Here is a 19361-nt window from a genome sequence, read left to right on the forward strand (position 1 = left end):
AATGTGAGTTTTTGTCCAACAACTTCCGCGGCTTTGAAGGAGAGTATTTGCAATATTTTGGGTTTCCAAGTGGTGGATCGACATGAAAGATACTTAGGTATGCCTGTCTCGATGGGAAGAACAAGAAAAGAAATATTTAGTTTTCTTCGAGATCGTATTTGGGCACGTATTAAAGGATGGGGCGAGAAACAACTCTCAAATTCCGGAAAAGAGGTTCTTATTAAGGCTGTTTTGCAAGCAATTCCGTCATATATGATGAGTTGCTTTATGCTACCGGTGGGTCTCATTAATGATCTGGAATCGGCCATCCGAAGGTTTTGGTGGGGAAATGGAAATGACAGGAAGATGCCGTGGTTAGCGTGGAATAGAATGTGCATGTCGAAAGCTGATGGTGGTCTTGGATTTCGGGATTTGCGTAGTTTCAATATAGCATTATTAGCCAAACAAACCTGGAGAATTTTAAATTACCCTGACCTTCTATTATCCAAAATTCTGAAAGCTCGTTATTTCTCCAATGGTGAAGTTCTCACGGCTGAATTAGGTTCGCGGCCTTCAGCGACTTGCCGGAGTTTAGTTAAGGCACGGTCTCATCTGCTCAAAGGTTTAAGAAAGAGAATTGGTGATGGCTCAAGCACATCTATCTGGGCGGACCCATGGCTCGGTGACGATGGAAATTTCAAAGTTATTACTCGAAGACCTCTGCACTCGTGTTTCCCAGATAGAGTCGAAGATTTAATTGACCAGACTTCAAAGTCGTGGGATATCTCGATTATTAATGAGCAGTTTTGGCCAGTGGATCGAGAACGTATTCTGGCTATACCGATTGGAAGTTCATATGCATCGAACAAATGGATTTGGCACTACACGAAGGACGGAAAATTTACGGTTAAGTCGTGTTATCAACTCGCCCTAGTAACAACACACAACTATCATGCTAATAGTGGTCTAGCGAATGAATCGTCGAGTGGACTATCAAGCAGAAGATGGAGGAACATATGGCATTTGGCACTTCCCCCGAAAATTCGTATGTTTCTTTGGAGGGCCTGTTCTGATATACTCCCCACACAAGCCGAGCTGTTTAGAAGAAAAATTGCCACCTCTCCAATGTGCAACCATTGCGGGAGAGAGTGGGAGACACCTATGCACGTCTTTCTCCGTTGTCGAGGAATGGAAAAAATATGGAAGTCACACCCTTTTGGCATTATAGGGCAGCCAAAACCAGTGTCTATGTGGGATTGGATAATTCAATGGCAGCAACAGTTAACAGAGGATTCCTTTCTCTTGGCGGTCGTCGTAGTGTGGAAAGCTTGGGAGTCAAGAAATCGAGAGATGCATGGAGAGCAAGGGATGGCGACGGACGAGTTTATTAGCTGGGGTCTGACTTTTCTCAATTTGTATCAACAAGCACAACTTCCTCGTACTCCCATACAGCAACGCGCTCATCCAACGGAGTGGAAACCGCCTCGAGAAGGAATAATTAAACTGAATTTTGATGCAGCTCTTCCAGCTGGTACAGACCATTACTCGGTGGCTGTGATAGCTCGAGATTGGCAGGGTCACTGTATCTTTTGGGCAGCTAGAAGCTTTAGAGGCCGACCAAGGGCAGTCGATTGTGAAGCTCATGCTGCACTATTCGCATTGACTAGAGCCAAAGAGGAAAGTTGGCCATCAATTATTCTGGAAGGAGATTGCCTCAAAGTTGTCGAAGCTCTTCGAGGAGAGGATGCTCAATCATGTTCGTTTGGCGCTTATGTCGAAGATTGCTGGTGTGTGGCTAAATTTTTTGAAAGTTGTGTCTTTAATTTTATTAAACGTTCGGGAAATATTTTAGCTCATCTTATAGCTAAAAATTATGGTGACTCGTGTAACGAAGGTTATAATCTTCCTTCAGATTTGGCAAGGCATGCCTAAATAAATAAAGTTAATTTTTCCTCAAAAAAAAAAAAAAAAAAAAAAATATATAAATCTCAAGTGACTACTGCATACTGGTAATGTGTTAAGCAAGGTTTTAAATTTTAACAAGCTAGTTCAAATTTTTCATAATTAGAATATATAATTCAAAAGCAGTATGTATGAATACAAACTAAGATAAAACAAAAGCAATAAAAGGTCTTGGAGAAAACAACTTAACTGTAGTTATCGATGCATGTACCCTAATAGAGCTCGTGCAAAAATGTAAACAAAATTCTAAATCCATAAAAAATTCAAAGATTAATTCAAAATTTAGAGACGTTGATTTCAAATATATCCAAACAAAACTACCCGGTCTTGTTGACAAAAAGGTATTATACTCTGCTTCCTTTACCCAATCAATCGAGCGCACGATGAGTCTTGACATAGCACATTCCAGATTCTCTAGATTGAATCTTTAACACAATGAGTATAACTGAATTTTGTTAAGCTTTCTGGAAATTTTCATTCATGAGTTTTAGAAAAAAATAATAAATATATAAATACACATATATCTTGGTCTCGAGTAACCTAATTCTTTTTATACATATTTTAGAATGTTTGTTGTAGTCGAGTTACGAGTTGAACTTGAGCTTGAAATGAGCTTTCATACCTTAACCATATTCATTAACAACTTACAGGGAGGTACATTTCACATTCAACAATCATTTGATATACTCAATCCATCAAACTTTTTTTATTTCCAGCCATTGCAAAAGTAAAAATTATGTAAAATTAATTACCTTTTACATTATAAGAATGGCCAATGATCACCCAAAAAAAAAAAAGGTTTACAAAAACTGGAAAATTTCAAATCATAAACAGATATATGAAAGCTTTGAAATTCTGCCACACTTGCCGAATAGGAATCTTCATCTTCATTTGAATAGTTGAGGAATTTCAAGCGCAGAGCAACACACGATTAACCATTTGGAATTTATTATATTCCTGTACACACAGATAAAGAACAATCAATCAAAACCTCTCTTCAACGTTTTCAAGGATCAAGCTTACCGAAAATTCACACACAAAAAGCAAAATTCACCGAGTGGAGAAGTTGAAAATCAACAAAGAATTGCTCTGGTAGATATATAATGGTTAATGAACTGAAAAATGATTATAGGATGAAAGATACAATATTAACTAAAACGCCACTGATTTTTTGGTATCACTCTTCAGAGTATAAATCTTCGTTCTTTCGAGTTTCAAGGGCTCAATGGTTCGAAACACTTTGAAGAGAATGCAGGTCAGTGAAATAGAATGCAATAGTTTTCGCTAGTTTTCTAATCTAAGAAAATTTATTATAAAGGCCAATACTCTTTTTTATAATAGAGTATTTTCGTGTTCACCAAAAAAGAAAGAGAAATATAGTCTTAGTAAAAGTTGGAGAAAAATTGCTAGGATATGATCATCTAAATATTAGATTCTTCAAGTGTACCATTGAATTGACCCTAAAAAAATTCACATAGATTTGACGACCATTAATTACCTTTATAGATCCGTAATTGAAGAACACATTTTAGCTTCTGCACCCACAAAGGATCGCCACTCGCACATTTTCTTCATAAATGATGGGCTGCAATCATCTATCTCTAATAGTTTGGTGTGCATGAATTGATTCGAGATGTTTTCCAATTTATAGCAATGCCTAACAATCACCCACCTTAAGGATCGAATGTCAAATTCCAAGTTCTCTATATCCAAGTCTTCCAGCAGCAAGAACTCCAACCTGGGGAACTGTCCTGTGGTGGTTTTCCACAAAGGGCCGCAAAAGGCATACCATCGCAGTTTGAGCACTCTAAGATTCGGTAATGAAGCAATCACTTCCATATTCTCCCAAGGCAATCCACATCCACTCATGCTTATCTTCCTAATGTTCATAGGAAAGTTTGGAACTGAACGAACAATTTGAGAGCTCAAATTAGGATTTACAACGACACATTTGAATGACTCAAATTCCTCATAGAGAGACGCAACATGATCGAAAAAATTGAAGGTTTCGGTTGAGTCGTGTGCCGACTCAATCTGAACGCCTATTCTCTTCAGATTGGGAATTCTTGAAAGCACCTTTGTGTTACAACTGTGAACACTCACACCTGAAACTGTTATAAGATTCTCAAGATGAGAATCATCCGGAGGAGGTGGGAGGTCGAAGCCCTTGCAATAGAGTTGCCTCAGTTTATGCATGTTCCAGATATCTACAGGCAGATAAACTGGACCATTATTCGACAATTTGATGTTATGATGCCGAGTGAAAATCAATACCTCGAGGTTACAAAGTGTGGATATAGAGTTGGGGAGATCTCTATCACACGTGATGGAAAGATAAGTCAAGTGAACTAATGCAAGTAGTTGATGTGGGAACTCGTAGAAGCGGATCGCAAGTGCATCTAGTACCTTGAGCAATCTAAAACAAAAGGGCAACAATACTGGATATTGTTGTTTTGGACCGAAACACAAAAGAGATCGTGCATTCGGAACATATTCCATCCATTCATGAACTTGTGTTAAAGCAAGAACAACATTATTGTGGACGCACAGACGCTGCTGCCTTCTGATGTTCTCTGGAGTACAATCGGTGTACTTTTTCAGGATATGGAAAAACTTTTCACTCTTAGCTTCACTAACACATAGACTTCGAAAGGTGAAATGCAGTCTACAATTCTTAAAATTATACATATCTACAGAGGTGTGCTTTCCTCTCAAAACAACACTTTGAAGAATAAGTAGATCCAAGGTGTATCCGAAAGTTTCTTCAATCCCCGGGTGTGTATCCAGAAAGCCCTCAGAGACCCATAATTTGATGAGCTTTGATCGAGAAATCCCATAATCTTTTGGGAACACACCCATATACAGAAAGAATGACTTTAGATACTGAGGCAACATCATGTAACTAAAAAATAGTGCGTTTGAGAGTGGCGTATCGTCATATCTTGTGATGACGAGTGGATCTTCTTTTTCTGATAATGTCTTCCATTCTTCAAAAGATTTTCCACGTAGATTCTCTCCGACCTGTATAATTGCTGCAGGGAGTCCTTCACAGTTTTTGGCAATCTTCTTCCCAATTTTCTCAAGTTCACGACTGCACTTCTCCTCTCTATTACTAAATGCGGTCTGATGAAGTAGTTTCCAACTGTTGTCGTCGTTGAGAAATGGTAATATAATAAACTTTTGTGTATAAATGTAGTCATGCAATCCTTGGATCTGAGATATGATGATGATCTGACTTCCTTTTCTGTTTTCTGGAAAATCACTAAGGATTAGATCAGCGTCGCCATCCCATACATCGTCTAAGACAACTAGATACTTTTGAGTAGATAAAGCCTCCGACAATTGCTTCTGCAAACAATCCTTGTCGTCTAGTTTATCAGAAGGGATGACGACGCCAAGTTCATCGAGAACACGCAGCATAATATCTTCCAATCGAGTGTAGTCAGGGCCGATGTGCAGAAATAAACGAGCTTCGAACTCTTTTATTACAAGTGGATCGTTGTAAACTTGTTTAACAAGGCTAGTCTTGCCGATTCCGGTCATGCCCACAACTGGTATAACTAAGTAATGGGAATTGGGATCTAAAATCAATTGTTTAAGTGCACTAATTTGGTCATCCAATCCCACCAGAAGATTCTGTTGTTGATTGTGAGTATTATATTCTGAAGAAGCAAAATTAGAATACCTGCTGCTGCTGCTGCAGATCTGTTCTTCTTCGTCAGTTGCTGTGAAAAACGAAGTAATTTCTTCTTGGACTATTTGCAGTTGTTGGTAGAGAGACAAAGTGAAACCGATGTCATCATGATCTGGATCAGACAAGTGAGAGTGGATAAGATCTAGGAATATTAGGACAGCATCTATCACTTGTCTTTCATAAGCTGCCGCATCAACTTTCTTGCTGCCGGGAAGCTCCGCCATTGTTTCAGCAACTGAATCCATTTCAACAAGGATAGATAGCTTGTCTGAATGGGAAAGAAAACTATCGGATTCGGAAATGAGATTCAGTGTCTGCAGAAGGGAAAGTATAGCAGCAGAAGAACCCATTTCTTTCTCTCTCTGTGTGTGTGTAAGAGAGAGAAAGTAGTTATAATAAGGCTCAATTACTAGATAAGATTTGCAGAAAAAATACTGGAGTTCATGTGGGTTGTGTTTTCTTGGGATCACTTTTGGAGTTTGACATTTTGGCTCTTCTCTTGAAAAAGAAAAATAAAAGGAAAGGAATATAACAACTACCACTTTTTTTGGGGTTGAAATGGTCTTTCTCAAAAACAACTACCACTTTTTTTGGGATTTAACAATTAGCATTACAGCTGTGTCATGACAATAGCTGATCACCAAGAAGAATCTTCCCATTTAATATTCATTTGTTGCCTAACACTTACAAATTGGTGTCGTCAGTTTTGTTTCCGTTCAATTGTTATTATTTGGGGGTTTTTAGCAAAAACCACTCCTGTGTAATTTTGTATTGCTGAAAAAGTACTCGTGTTAAAAAAATGGCAAGAAACTCTCTATAAAAATTAATCAAAGAGAATAAGGTCCCTAACAGCTTATCGTGTGCTGCACGCGCGGATTGTGCGACTGAGAGTATATTTTTGACTCAAAAAGACCAAAATACCGTTTAAATTATAAATTTCAAAAATTACAAAGTCACCCAAAATTCTATATGCCCCAAAATGCAGTTTTCAAAATTTGCAATTCAATCCTTCCCATTTCAAAAAGGGGTAATGGCAAATAGGCCCATGACAAGGGCACTTAATTAAAAGAAGGACATCCAATTTTTTTGTCTTTCAAATAAATCCAACCCATTCAAACTTATTTGCAAATAAGGAAAATCCCTTTATATATACCAAAATTACCCCCAATTCATTGAAACCCAATTCAACTCCAATTTCATGATTTACACCCCAATTTAGCCCAATTTCATCAATTAACCAATTTTAACCCTAATTTCAATTTTGACCCCAATTTTAAACCTAATTCTTAACAATTCCACCCATTATGCTCTAACTTCTTAAATATTACACATTGACCCCGGATTTAAACAAATATATCACATTAACCCCCAAAACTTTTTTTTTTCAGAAAATAAATTTTTTTTCTGAAATATTTTTTTTCCGGCCAGATTCCGGCGTTGACTTTTTTTTTTTTTTTTTTTTTTTGAATTTTTGTTTTCCTGAAGTTTTTTTTCCGGCCGGTCATCGGCCGTTGACCGCCGGGTCTCCGGCGTTGACTTTTTTTTTTTTTTTTTTTTAATAATTTTGTTTTTTCTTAAAAAAAATATTTTAATTAATTTTACTGTCTTGGCTGCTAAATTACTGTCTCCGGCAGCTATTTAAATGTCGGAGACAGTAATTTAACTGTTAATTGACTATTTTTTTTTTTTCTTCAAAAATATTTTTAATTAATATTACTGTATTCGTTGCTAAATTACTGTCTCCAGCAGTTATTTAACTGTCGGAGACAGTAATTTAACTATTAATTGACTTTTTTATTCTTAAAAAAATATTTTTAATTAATATTACTGTATTCGTTGCTAAATTACTGTCTCCAACAGTTATTTAACTGTCGGAGACAGTAATTTAACTGTTAATTGACTTTTTTATTCTTCAAAAAAATATTTTTAATTAATATTACTGTATTCGTTGCTAAATTACTGTCTCCAGCAGTTATTTATCTGTCGGAGACAGTAATTTAACTGTTAATTGACTTTTTTATTCATAAAAAAAAAAATTTAATTAATATTACTGTATTCGTTGCTAAATTACTGTCTCCAGCAGTTATTTAACTGTCGGAGACAGTAATTTAACTGTTAATTGACTTTTTTATTCTTAAAAAAAATATTTTTAATTAATATTACTGTATTCGTTGCTAAATTACTGTCTCCAGCAGTTATTTAACTGTCGGAGACAGTAATTTAACTGTTAATTGACTTTTTTATTCATAAAAAAAATATTTTTAATTAATATTACTGTATTCGTTGCTAAATTACTGTCTCCAGCAGTTATTTAACTGTCGGAGACAGTAATTTAACTGTTAATTGACTTTTTTTTTTTTTTGTCCTTACAAAAAAATTTATTTTAATTAATATTACTGTCTTGGATGATTCACTATTCCCTGAAAGACTCTAAGAATAAATGTTAGCTCAATCGGATGCGATCAATCGAGTCATATTAAAACCTTAAGCATTTTGAAACTAGTATTTGTAAAATAAAATATAGCGTCGTTGATTTCAAATATATCCAAACAAAACTACCCGGTCTTGTTGACAAAACGATATTATACTCTGCTTCCTTTACCTAGTCAATCGAGCGCACGAATCCATAGCACATTCAAGATTCTCTAGATAGAATCTTTAAAACTAGAAGGGGCATAACCGAATTTTGTTAAGCTTTCTGGAAATTTCATTCATAAGTTTTAGAAAAATAAATAAATACATATATATACACGCATATATCTTGGTCTGATTATCAAGGCCTTGGCGAAGGAATCAAGCTCGAATAACCTGTTTCCTTTTATACATATTTTAGAATTTTTGTTCTAGTCGAGTTACGAGTTGAACTTGAGCTTGAAATGAGCTTTCATACCTTAACCGTATTCACTAACAACTTACGGGAAAATTACAGTTTATGTCCATATACTTTACCATTAAAATTATTTATGTCCTCAAACTTTTTCATCCACGCAATATGTCCTCAAACTTGCCACTTTTGAACAATTTATGTTCTGCCGTCAACTCCGCCAGTTAATTTGGACGGAAATATCATGTGTGGCGCACGTTATGTCGATCTGGCCGTTAAATGCCGACATGGCTTATACACTGAGATGATCTAGTAAAAAAATGCCATCGAGTGACATGTGGTTCTTTCCCTCTATTTCAATTTTAAAATTCTCAATTTTTCATTCCCCCTATTTCATTGAATCGAATGCGCATAAACCCTACCTCCTAAATCCCTCGTACGAAGCATCGGATTGAGGTGAAATTCCGCATCAACAATATTGCCAAACCATAATTTCGCAAATTTAAAATATTAGTGGAGCTGGGACATCAAAATAGAGCAACAATTATTGATTTTGGTAAGTTTCTTCAAAGTTGATTTCTTTGAACTTCGTTTTGGGAATTTGGGAGGTGGTAGTTTCGATTTCAATTAAATTGTATGTTGTAGTGTAGAATATGAGTACAATTTCGGGGTTAGGGTTTCTGCATTCAGTTCAATGAAATAGGAGAATGAGAATTTGGGGATTTTAATGACAAATTGGGAATTTTAAAATTGAAATAGAGGGAGATAACATGTCATTCCATGTCATTTTTTTCGGCCACATCATCTCGTGGTGTCAGCCAGATCGGCATTTAACAGCCAAATCAACATCATGTGCGCCACACGTGATATTTCTGTCCAGGTTGACTTACGGAGTTGACGACAGAACATAAATTGTTAAAAAGTTGCAAGTTTGAGGACATATTTCGTGGATGAAAAAGTTTGAGGACATAAATCGTTTTAGTGGTAAAATTTAGGGATATAAACTGTAATTTTCCCACAACTTACACGGAGGTACATTTCACATTCAACAACAATTTGATAGAATCGAATCCATCAAACTTTATTTTTATTTTTTTTATTTCCACCCATTGCAAAAGTAAAAAATTAAATAGCTTTTACGTTACATGAATGGCCTCACGAACATATCACGAAAATATCTAAAAACATAAGTTTCAATGATCACCAAAAAAAAAAAGGGTTTACAAAAACAGGAAAATATCAAATCATAAACAGTTTTATGAAAGCTTTGAAATTTTGCCACACTTGGCCAATAGGAATCTTCATCTTCATTTGAATAGTTGAGGCATTTCAATCGCCGAGCAACACACGATGAGCCATTTGGAATTTATTATAATCCTGTACACACAGATAAATGAAAATCAATCAAAACCTCTCTTCAACGTTTTCAAGGGTCAAGCTTACCAAAAATTCACTAACGAAAAGGCGAAATTCACCGTGCAACTAAGTTGAAAATCAACATAGAATTGATATGGTAGATATATAATGGTTAATGAACTGAAAAATGATTATAGGATGAAAGATACAATATTAACTAAAACGCCACTGATTTTTTTGGTATCATTCTTTAGAGTATACATCTTTGTTCTTTCGAGTTTCAGAGGCTCAATGGTTCGAAACACTTTACAGAGACTGCAGGTCAGTGAAATAGAATGCAATAGTTTTTGCTAGTTTTCTAAACTAAGAAAAATTAGTATAAAGGCCAATACTCTTTTTTATAATAGAGTATTTTCGTGTGGACAAAAAGAGAAAGACATAGTCAAAATTGCTAAGCTAGGATATGATCATCTAAATATTAGATTCTTCAAGTGTACCATTGAATCGACCCTAAAAAATTTCAAATAGATTTGACAGCCATTAATTACCTTTATAGATCCGTAACTGAAGAACGTATTTTAACTTCTGCACCTACAACGGGTCCCCACTCGCGCATTTTCTTCATAAAGGATGTGCTGCAATCATCTACCTCTAGTAGATTGGTGTACTCGAATTGATTCGAGATGTTTTCCAATTTATAGCAATGCCTAACAATCACCCACCTAAAGTATTGACTGTCAAATTCCAAGTTCTCTATATCCAAGTCTTCCAGCAGCAAGAACTCCAACTTCGGGAACTGTCCTGTGCTGGTTTTCCACAGAGGGCTGCAAAAGGCATACCATCGTTGTTTGAGCACTCTAAGCTCCGGTAATGATGCAATCACTTCCATATTCTCCCACGGAAATCCACATCCACTCAGGCTTATCTTCATAATGTTCCTAGGACAGTTCGAAACTGAACGAACAATTTGAGAGCTCAGATTAGGATTTACAACAACGCATTTGAATGACTCAATTTGAACGGCTATTCTCGTTAGCTTGGGGATTCTTGAAAGCACTTCTACGGTACAACTGTGAACACTCACACCTGAAACTGTTATAAGATTCTCAAGATGAGAATCATCCGGAGGAGGTGGGAGGTCGAAGCCTTGCAATAAAGTTGCCTTAGTTTATGCATGTTCTAGATAAACTGGATCATTATTCGACAAAACTGGATCATTATTCGACAATTTGATGTTATGATGCTGAGTGAAAATGAATACCTCGAGGTTCCAAAGTGTGGATGTGGAGTTGGGGAGCTCTCTATCACACGTGATGGAAAGATACGTCAAGTGAACTAATGCAAGTAGTTGATGTGGGAACTCGTAGAAGCGGATCACAAGTGCATCTAGTACCTTGAGCAATCTAAAACACAAGGGCAACAATACTGGATATTGTTGTTTTGGACCGAAACACAGAAGAGATCGTGCATTCGAAACATGTGAAAGCAAGAACAACATTATTGTGGACGCACAAACGCATAATAATAATAATAATAATAATAATAATAATAATAATAATAATAATAATAATAATAATAATAATAATAATAATAATAATAATAATAATAATAATAATAATAATAATAATAATAATAATAATAATAATAATAATAATAATAATAATAATAATAATAATAATAATAATAATAATAATAATAATAATAATAATAATAATAATAATAATAATAATAATAATAATAATAATAATAATAATAATAATAATAATAATAATAATAATAATAATAATAATAATAATAATAATAATAATAATAATAATAATAATAATAATAATAATAATAATAATAATAATAATAATAATAATAATAATAATAATAATAATAATAATAATAATAATAATAATAATAATAATAATAATAATAATAATAATAATAATAATAATAATAATAATAATAATAATAATAATAATAATAATAATAATAATAATAATAATAATAATAATAATAATAATAATAATAATAGTGCCAAATTACGGCCTACCTCCTGAGTTATGGTTAAATTACGAAAATCCTCCTCATCTTTGGGTAATTACAACCACCCCGTCAACTATGTATTATCTTACGAAAATACCCCTCCAAAGGTAAATTTAGGGATGTTAAATCGGCAATACCGAACCGAAATTTAGGTACGCCAACGTTTCATATCGATTACCGAACTGATTATATGATTTGGTACGATAAATAACAGAATTACATAGATTATATATAAAAATATTTAAAAGATTGGATAGCTGTACTTATTAACCAAACAAAAAGGAAAAGGATAGCTTGTCATATCACCAAAAGTCCAATTTTAATATTAGCGAGAACCCCCTCTAACATTATTTTAATAAGGATGGGTCGAGCTCCTTTTTCTTTATTAGTGAGAAACCCATCCTTTTTTTATTCTCAAATTTACCATCTCACTATTTACTATTCATTATCCACTATTTTGATGGATTTTTTTTATATTTAAATTTTAATTTTCGTTTTTTTATTTATTTCTTCTGTAAAAAAGAATAATTTTAAAAAATATATATATATTTTTTTAATTTTTTTAATATTTTTATCTAAATATTCCTTTTCTATATTTTTTAGTTTTCAGTTAAAATAACTATATGTCAATAAAACAACTATTATTAAACGATTGTTATTTAAAAAATTGGTATTAAAACAATGGTACATCAGTTTCACAATTTATTAATTAATTATATATTATATTATTTCCATTGTAAGATTAACTGATTATTTAATCAAAACATCTCCAAAACAACTGTTTGTTAAATCAACTATTTATTCAAGCCAACTAAAAAGTTATGAAAACAATAATATTGTTGTACAAAAATAAATATATTGCTATACGAAAACAGCTACATTGAATCAACTACAAATTATTGAAATCAACAAAAACAAAAGCAAAAAAACCCACAAAAATTCCAACAAAAACGACTATTATTGAAACCAACTACAACCGTAACGAAAACTACTATATCTTTTAAGTAACACGAACACAATTTCAACAAACGAGCCTCCCAAACAATACCTACTCCTCGAGGTCTATCTATTCCATTACAACTGTGGTGGAGGTGGTCTTCCGACGAGGATTGCAGGAATGCTTCCAAAAATCAAAGAACAAAAAAAAAAAAAAAAAAATACCAGCAGATTTGCTCATCCCTCGGAAAGGAAGGGGGGAGACCAGAAAGGCCACTGTTCGTCCTAGATTTGGCGGCGGCGCCTTGTCGTTATCGAGATCTGGAGCCGGCTTCATCCTCTCCTTGCTCGCGCCCCCCAGTCGGATCCCCAATTTGAGAAAAAAGAGAAGGGGGTCTTCCTCGTCGTTGTTGAGATGCAGAGCCGCCTTCGTCACCTTCACCGCCGCCGCCATCCCAGCCGATACTACTGAATTTCAGTTCGAGAAAAGAAGAAAAGACATGATGGGGATTAGAGAACGGCGGTTTGTTGCAGACAATGTGGCTTGGGTTTGTAAATATAAGATTTGGTAATTAGGGATAATATAGGTATAACACTTAATAATTGTATTAATATTAATTTAATTAAATAATTAAGGGGTTCTCACTAATAAAAATGAGGTTATATCCATCGTGATATAAGTAAATGAATTAGGGGGTTTTCACTAATTATCCATTTTATATAAAACATTATCCAATTAATGACAATTCTATTAAGGGATTATTTGAGAAAACTTCTCTAAATGACTTTTGCATTTAGTATAGACCCTTTTTTTTTGTGATAAATCCTGAATTTGAATTTATATTATATAGTACGATTATACCCCTCACCAAACTCATATCCAACACCTTTTAACTCTAGCCACACTAGTTTTCTATCCTTCTCTTTCGATCGATATTTTCTAACGACGAGATTAGGTTCCGACGACCGGATGTAGAGCCGCCGAGCAGATCTTTGTCGGCGATTTCATTCCTCCCATCTCCGCCGTTGCTCTTCACTGTTGTTTTTTTTTTTTTTTTTTTTACCTTAACTCTTTTCTCCACCGCCTTCCTTCTATTTTTTCTCGTTCAACAGTTGCTTCAAGAGCGGATCGTAGTTAGGGTTTCCTCACTACTCCTAATTCGGAAATTCTATTTAATTATTTGGAAGTTAATGTTTAATTTAATATAAATAGTTTTTCCTTGTTTAGTCTTTGGATAGAGTCAAATATTTAACGTATGTGAATTTCTAGAGCCTTGTCCTCTCCATATGGACAACCTATTTGGTGGAATTTTTTGTTCAATATTCTTGCATTAAACGTACCTTTGTATGTCTTCTATTGTAGTTTAAATGTACTTATTTTTGTTATATTTATCTTATAAATACTAGATTTTTGTCATGTGCGATGCACGTGAACGGAGTAAAATTAACAAAGGGTAAAGTTTAATTTAAACGACAAAATTAAGATTTCAATTCATTTTGATGATGTTCTGCTATATGTATTAGTGATAAACCTTCATCTATAAACTTTTTTCCCCATATTTATTAATTTAACTTTATGTAATTGATGTAATATGGTTGTATATTTATCTTATCCATGTTAAGATAGAAGTTTGACGAATCTTCTTCTTTATCATCCATAACAGGCCTCAATTAACTGTAAATCAATGATGTCATTAAATCTCAAGGAATGACCATGAAATTGGGCTCAAATTTATATAAAGACATTACCTCCATAAATACTAGGGACTTGATATTTGTGGTAGCATTTTTATGAATAAGGGTTTACAATAATTCACTCTACCTCTCTTTCTCTCTCTCTAACAAAAATTTCTCTAAAGCTTTTATATAAGAAATCGTCCCGAAACCCATCTTATTGTAGTGATTAACAAAGGAAAATGAGTGCATCGGATGAGGATCGAGATACACAATCCAATGAGGTAAAATTTGTTCGTTTTTGTTCTATAAATCGGGAAAACGTGACTCACGACCAAAATGGGTGCTGAAAAATGATTCACACCCAACTGGACGCAGAAAAGACCAATCCACGCCCAAAGTGGGCGCCCAGTCGGCCTTTTCATGCCCGGTTTGGGCGCGCAACACTGTTTTTCGCGCCCCATTTGGGCACCAACCACCTTTGCAGTTTTATTTTCTAATACTCTTTTAACGTTATTTTGTTTCGTAGTTATTTCAGGAAGAGCAACAAAATTCTTTTATGTTTGAAGTTGATCATAGTGAGCATTTTATAGTAACGGAATTATATAACTCGAGGGATAAGTTTATAGATTTTGACAATGCATTGGCGGGGTAGACGTCGTGCGTGAGACAATATAAACAGTAGTTGATGTATTTTCTTTGTATGTAGTTCTTGTATTGTTTGACGTTTATTCCCATTCTAAACAATTGTTGATGTATTTTCTATTTATGTAGTTCTTGTATTGTTTGATGTTTATTCCCATTCTAAACAATTGTTGATGTATTTTCTTTTCATGTAGTTCTGTGTTGTTTGATGCTATGTAATATATTTGTTTGATGCTTATGTAAAATAAAAAAAAAAACATAAAATAAATAGTAATCCGGCCATAATTAAAAAAAAAACATATACGAACAAATAGCAGTATATCGATAATTAAAAAAAACCCTAAAAATACGTAGTAGTGTCGATAATACAAATTAATTAGCTAATGAATGAAATAAAAACAAAATATTTTAATTAACTGAATAAATTTCATAAAAAAAATAGATACCGAACCGGACGACCGGTCCATGTGCCGGTCAGGGGTTTGCATGCTTGGACCGGGCGCCCAAACCTCCGGTCCACGCCTAAACCAGGCGTCCTCCCTCCATTTCCACCCCCAAAATAGTTTTCACGCCCATTTTGGGCGTGTAAACGAATTTCACACGCTTGTTTTGGGAGTGGAAATTGCGCAATATCAGCAAAATAACCCCCCAAAACGCGATTTATTGGGGGTTTTCACATGATTAACACCAAATTAACCACAAATTAAATGCATATGACTAATTTAAATGAGAAATTACCTTTAATTTTAAAGAGATTTACGGATTTAGGTGGATTAGTGAGAATTGTTGTGGGTTTTTTGAGTTTTGGGGCTTTTGGGGGTTTTGGTGGTTTTTGAGAGAGAAAGTCAAGAAATAAATGAACGGTATTCGTAATTTTAATCCTTCATAAATCATTTCAGTAAATATAATTATCACTTAATTGCCTAATGAGAATTATCTCTAATGTGTAATATGATATTTTAACCCCAAAAAAAACACCATTTTTTTCTTTTATACATAAGAGGGATAATTACACTTTTTGTCCCTATACTTAACACATAAAACGATTTGTCCTTACACATTTTGGCCACAATTTTGGTCTTCAAACTTGCCACTTTTTAATAATTTTAGTTCGGCATCAAATTTGGCTGTTAAGTTGGATGGGACCGTCACGTGCGCCTCACGTGACGTCCATTTGACAAACAAAAAATGAGCTGGAAGACACGGATTAGTCCCCATTACCTAACCCAAAACCCTATGTAAACCCCCAAATTCACCTCAAAACAGTCATCTTGGACCATGGATTAAGATTCTTGACAAGACATTGCAAGTTTGATTTATACACATTTATTTCATCAACCTGGTTGGATAGGAAATTTTCCGCAACTCATTTGATGAAAATGCATTTGTTTCTTCTATTCGTTGGTTCTCTCCCTTTTTTTTAATATTAATTTTGTTTCCAATAAAATCTAACATTTTTTTATTTTTGGTAGAGTAGAGTATGAAATGGAAGTGATGTGAAATTTCTTTTCAATTCATTTATTCAGTTTTATCATCCACCAAATAAATAGTTGATTGAGCATATTCGATGCAGTTAGGGATATGTTATCAAAAATTGCACGTCAAATTTATACACATGGTTTTCTCTCTCTTTCTATCTGTTGATCTATATATATTTCACAGTTCTGGACATGAGACCATAATAATAAATAAAAAAATCATTTACCGGGTTACGAAATTAGGGGAGAGAGAATGAGGAGTGATTAGCTGTCTTCCAGCTCATGTTTTGTCTGCCAAATGGATGTTATGTGAGGCGCATGTGACTGACTCCATCCAACTTAACATCAAATCTAACGGACGAACCAAAATTGTTAAAAATTGTTAAGTTTGAGGACAAAAACCGTGACATAAAATGTTTGAGGACAAAAATCATTTTGGGTGGTAAGTATAGGGACCAAAAGGGTAATTATCCCTGCATAAGATATATACGAAATATAAATTTGTACCTGAAAAAATTTAGGACTTTTTTGTGACAATCAAAAAATAGGAAAAGAAAAAGGGAAGAAAAAAAGGGCTTTTTTGCATAATTTTGAATTTTTGGTAGACTAATTAATAATAACTGGGGCTTTGTTTTGCATTAATTTGAATTTTGGGTAGGCTAATTAATAAATATTGGGTGGACTTAATAGATATATATATGTATAATATGGGGTAAATTTTAGTAATTTAAGGTTGGCCTTGGGCCCTTGAGTCCACCTTCCCAAAGGGGTGGATGATAAGTGTTCGTTTTGCACAACTTTTACTTATCTAATCTTCGTGTTTTGGTCTTCATTCGTCCGAGTTTTCGGCTTTATTTGTATATATTATGTTGTTTTTTTTTTATTTATATTTTAGGTAAAGATAAGCTATTTTTTCCGATTCGAGACGATTTTGGAAGCGAAGCCGAGAATCAAACCAAACACGTGCAAAAGTGCATTCTCGCGGATTGTGGCAGTGTTTGGTATTTCAAGCATAACTTCTTCATACGACCTCCGATTGGGCTGATTCAAGTGGATTTAGAAAGCTAACTTCAAGGGCTACAACTTTTGTGAAATGCACAATTGTCGAATTCGGGCTGAAAAATGGTGAAAAAAGTGTTTGAAGTTGATGCAGAGGCCAGATCGCGATCCAGAATCACCGGATCGCGATCTGGTGGCGAATTCCAGTAGCAGCGAGAAATTGGGGCAGATCGCGATCCGCACTTCCTGGATCGCGATCTGGGAAGGCGGTTCACAGTTTTCAAAGTTGCCAGATCGCGATCCAAGAAGCCCAGATCGCGATCTGGGCACAGAAATCGAGACTAGATATTTTTCTTTGATTTTTCACTATAAATAGAAGGTCTCATTTTCATTTTTCGATATCTCGATTAACTCTCGATTATCTCTCGACTTCTTCTTCGGTTTTCTCTTCGGTTCTCGCCAGTTCTTCGCGGGAAGCTTCGACGAGGGTTTCGACTCGGGTTTTTCATAAGCTTTTCTTTACGTTTAGTTTATAATTTCTCGTGTTCTTCATTTTGATGCTATGTTTGTAATGAACTAAGCATTTTCTTTTAGGGAAATGAAACCTTGTATATATTGATTTTGATTTCCAGATCTGTGATCTTTTTGTCGTTCTTTGATTATGTTTATGTTTTCATGTATTAAATGCTTTCGATTGTTTGGCCAACAGTTGAATTGATTCTAAATGGGAATGAACTCGAGAGAGGATTTCTCGTTTGATTTTAGGAAAACATAGCTCGGGTTGTGGAAACGGAGACGTGATGCACCTCGGGTAGCCCTTAAGGACTTGACCTAAATGCTCTCTTAATATCAGGGTCTGAACGGAGACGTCGGACCTGTGGGTAGACTCTAACTACACTGGAGACGGGGGTTAGGGTACTTTAGTGTCTGGGTTAGCGAACATAGAATTGACAATAGATTTCGATTTGTAGATCTTTATCGATAGTACACTGGTGGATTTTACCCTAGAAGCCATCACACGTTGGAATTCCTCGCGTATACTGGCGGACCGTTGTTTTCATTATTTTTGTTTCCTTTTGGCTTCATGTCATCTCCCATCTTTTTCTCCCGTCTAGATACAGTTTAGGATAGTATAATTACGGTACTTGGTAGATTTAGGAACTTAATTCCCTGTGGATCGATATCTGGAATTCACTATTCTACAAAACGCGATACTGTACACTTGCGGTTATTTATACGTAGGTTTTACGCGTATCAAGTTTTTGGCGCCGTTGCCGGGGAATTAGTTAATCTTGAATTTACTAATATCGTTACCAACTATCCTTGCTTTACTTTAGACATTTTTTTTTCTTTTGATTTTTTTTTATTTTTTTGTTAGCAGATTTGTATACATTGATGGCCTCGATTTATGATATCTCTCTTTACAAGATTCAATCCAGAGCTGATTACATTCAACATGAGTTGGAGGATATTGAAAGACATTGTAAGCTGAACCCAGAAAATGGAATTGCACAAACAAATGAGCACTTGTGCTATTTACAAGACGAACTCCACTTTCTGGCAAATATTTTCGAAAATTTTCAGAGATGTCACATTCACAAACCACATCCGACCATCCTATATGAAGACAACGAGGTATTTACAGATTTTCATATGAACGATGAGGTTGAGCACCTTGAGGGAATTATTCATCCCAGTTCTGTAGATACTTTTGCGTGTGATGAGAGTGGGATGAAGATGATGGTAGAGGAACTTGACGAACTAAAGCCTATCCATATTGCTA

The 19361-nt window shown here is 34.6% G+C and overlaps 2 protein-coding genes across 3 annotated transcripts in view; both read right to left on the reverse strand.

Moving 5' to 3' along the window:
* LOC148772730 (putative disease resistance RPP8-like protein 4) overlaps positions 1-6144 on the reverse strand; it is a 68521-nt gene extending 62377 nt beyond the window's left edge. The window contains exons 1-2 of one of the 2 annotated variants that reach the window (XM_088819099.1): positions 3440-6139; positions 2629-2898 (exon numbers count right to left, since the gene is read on the reverse strand). In XM_088819099.1, the coding sequence (XP_088675225.1) occupies positions 3442-5985 (2544 nt within the window). In that variant the 5' untranslated portion in view covers positions 5986-6139 and the 3' untranslated portion in view covers positions 2629-2898; positions 3440-3441. Of the gene's footprint in view, positions 1-2628; positions 2899-3439 lie in introns of those variants that run through there. The other variant, XM_088819095.1, reaches the window with a different exon arrangement.
* A 3549-nt stretch (positions 6145-9693) lies between these two features.
* The window catches only part of LOC105962295 (putative disease resistance RPP8-like protein 4), a 56912-nt gene continuing 47244 nt past the window's right edge, over positions 9694-19361 (reverse strand). Inside the window, exon 2 of the mRNA XM_088819168.1 lies at positions 9694-9836. The gene's annotated coding sequence lies outside the window, so the exon portion shown is untranslated. The remainder of the gene's footprint in view (positions 9837-19361) is intronic.

The sequence above is a fragment of the Erythranthe guttata genome, chromosome 1 (genome assembly GCF_056151865.1).
Source record: "Erythranthe guttata isolate IM_541 chromosome 1, IM_541, whole genome shotgun sequence".
NCBI classification, from domain to species: Eukaryota; Viridiplantae; Streptophyta; class Magnoliopsida; order Lamiales; family Phrymaceae; genus Erythranthe; species Erythranthe guttata.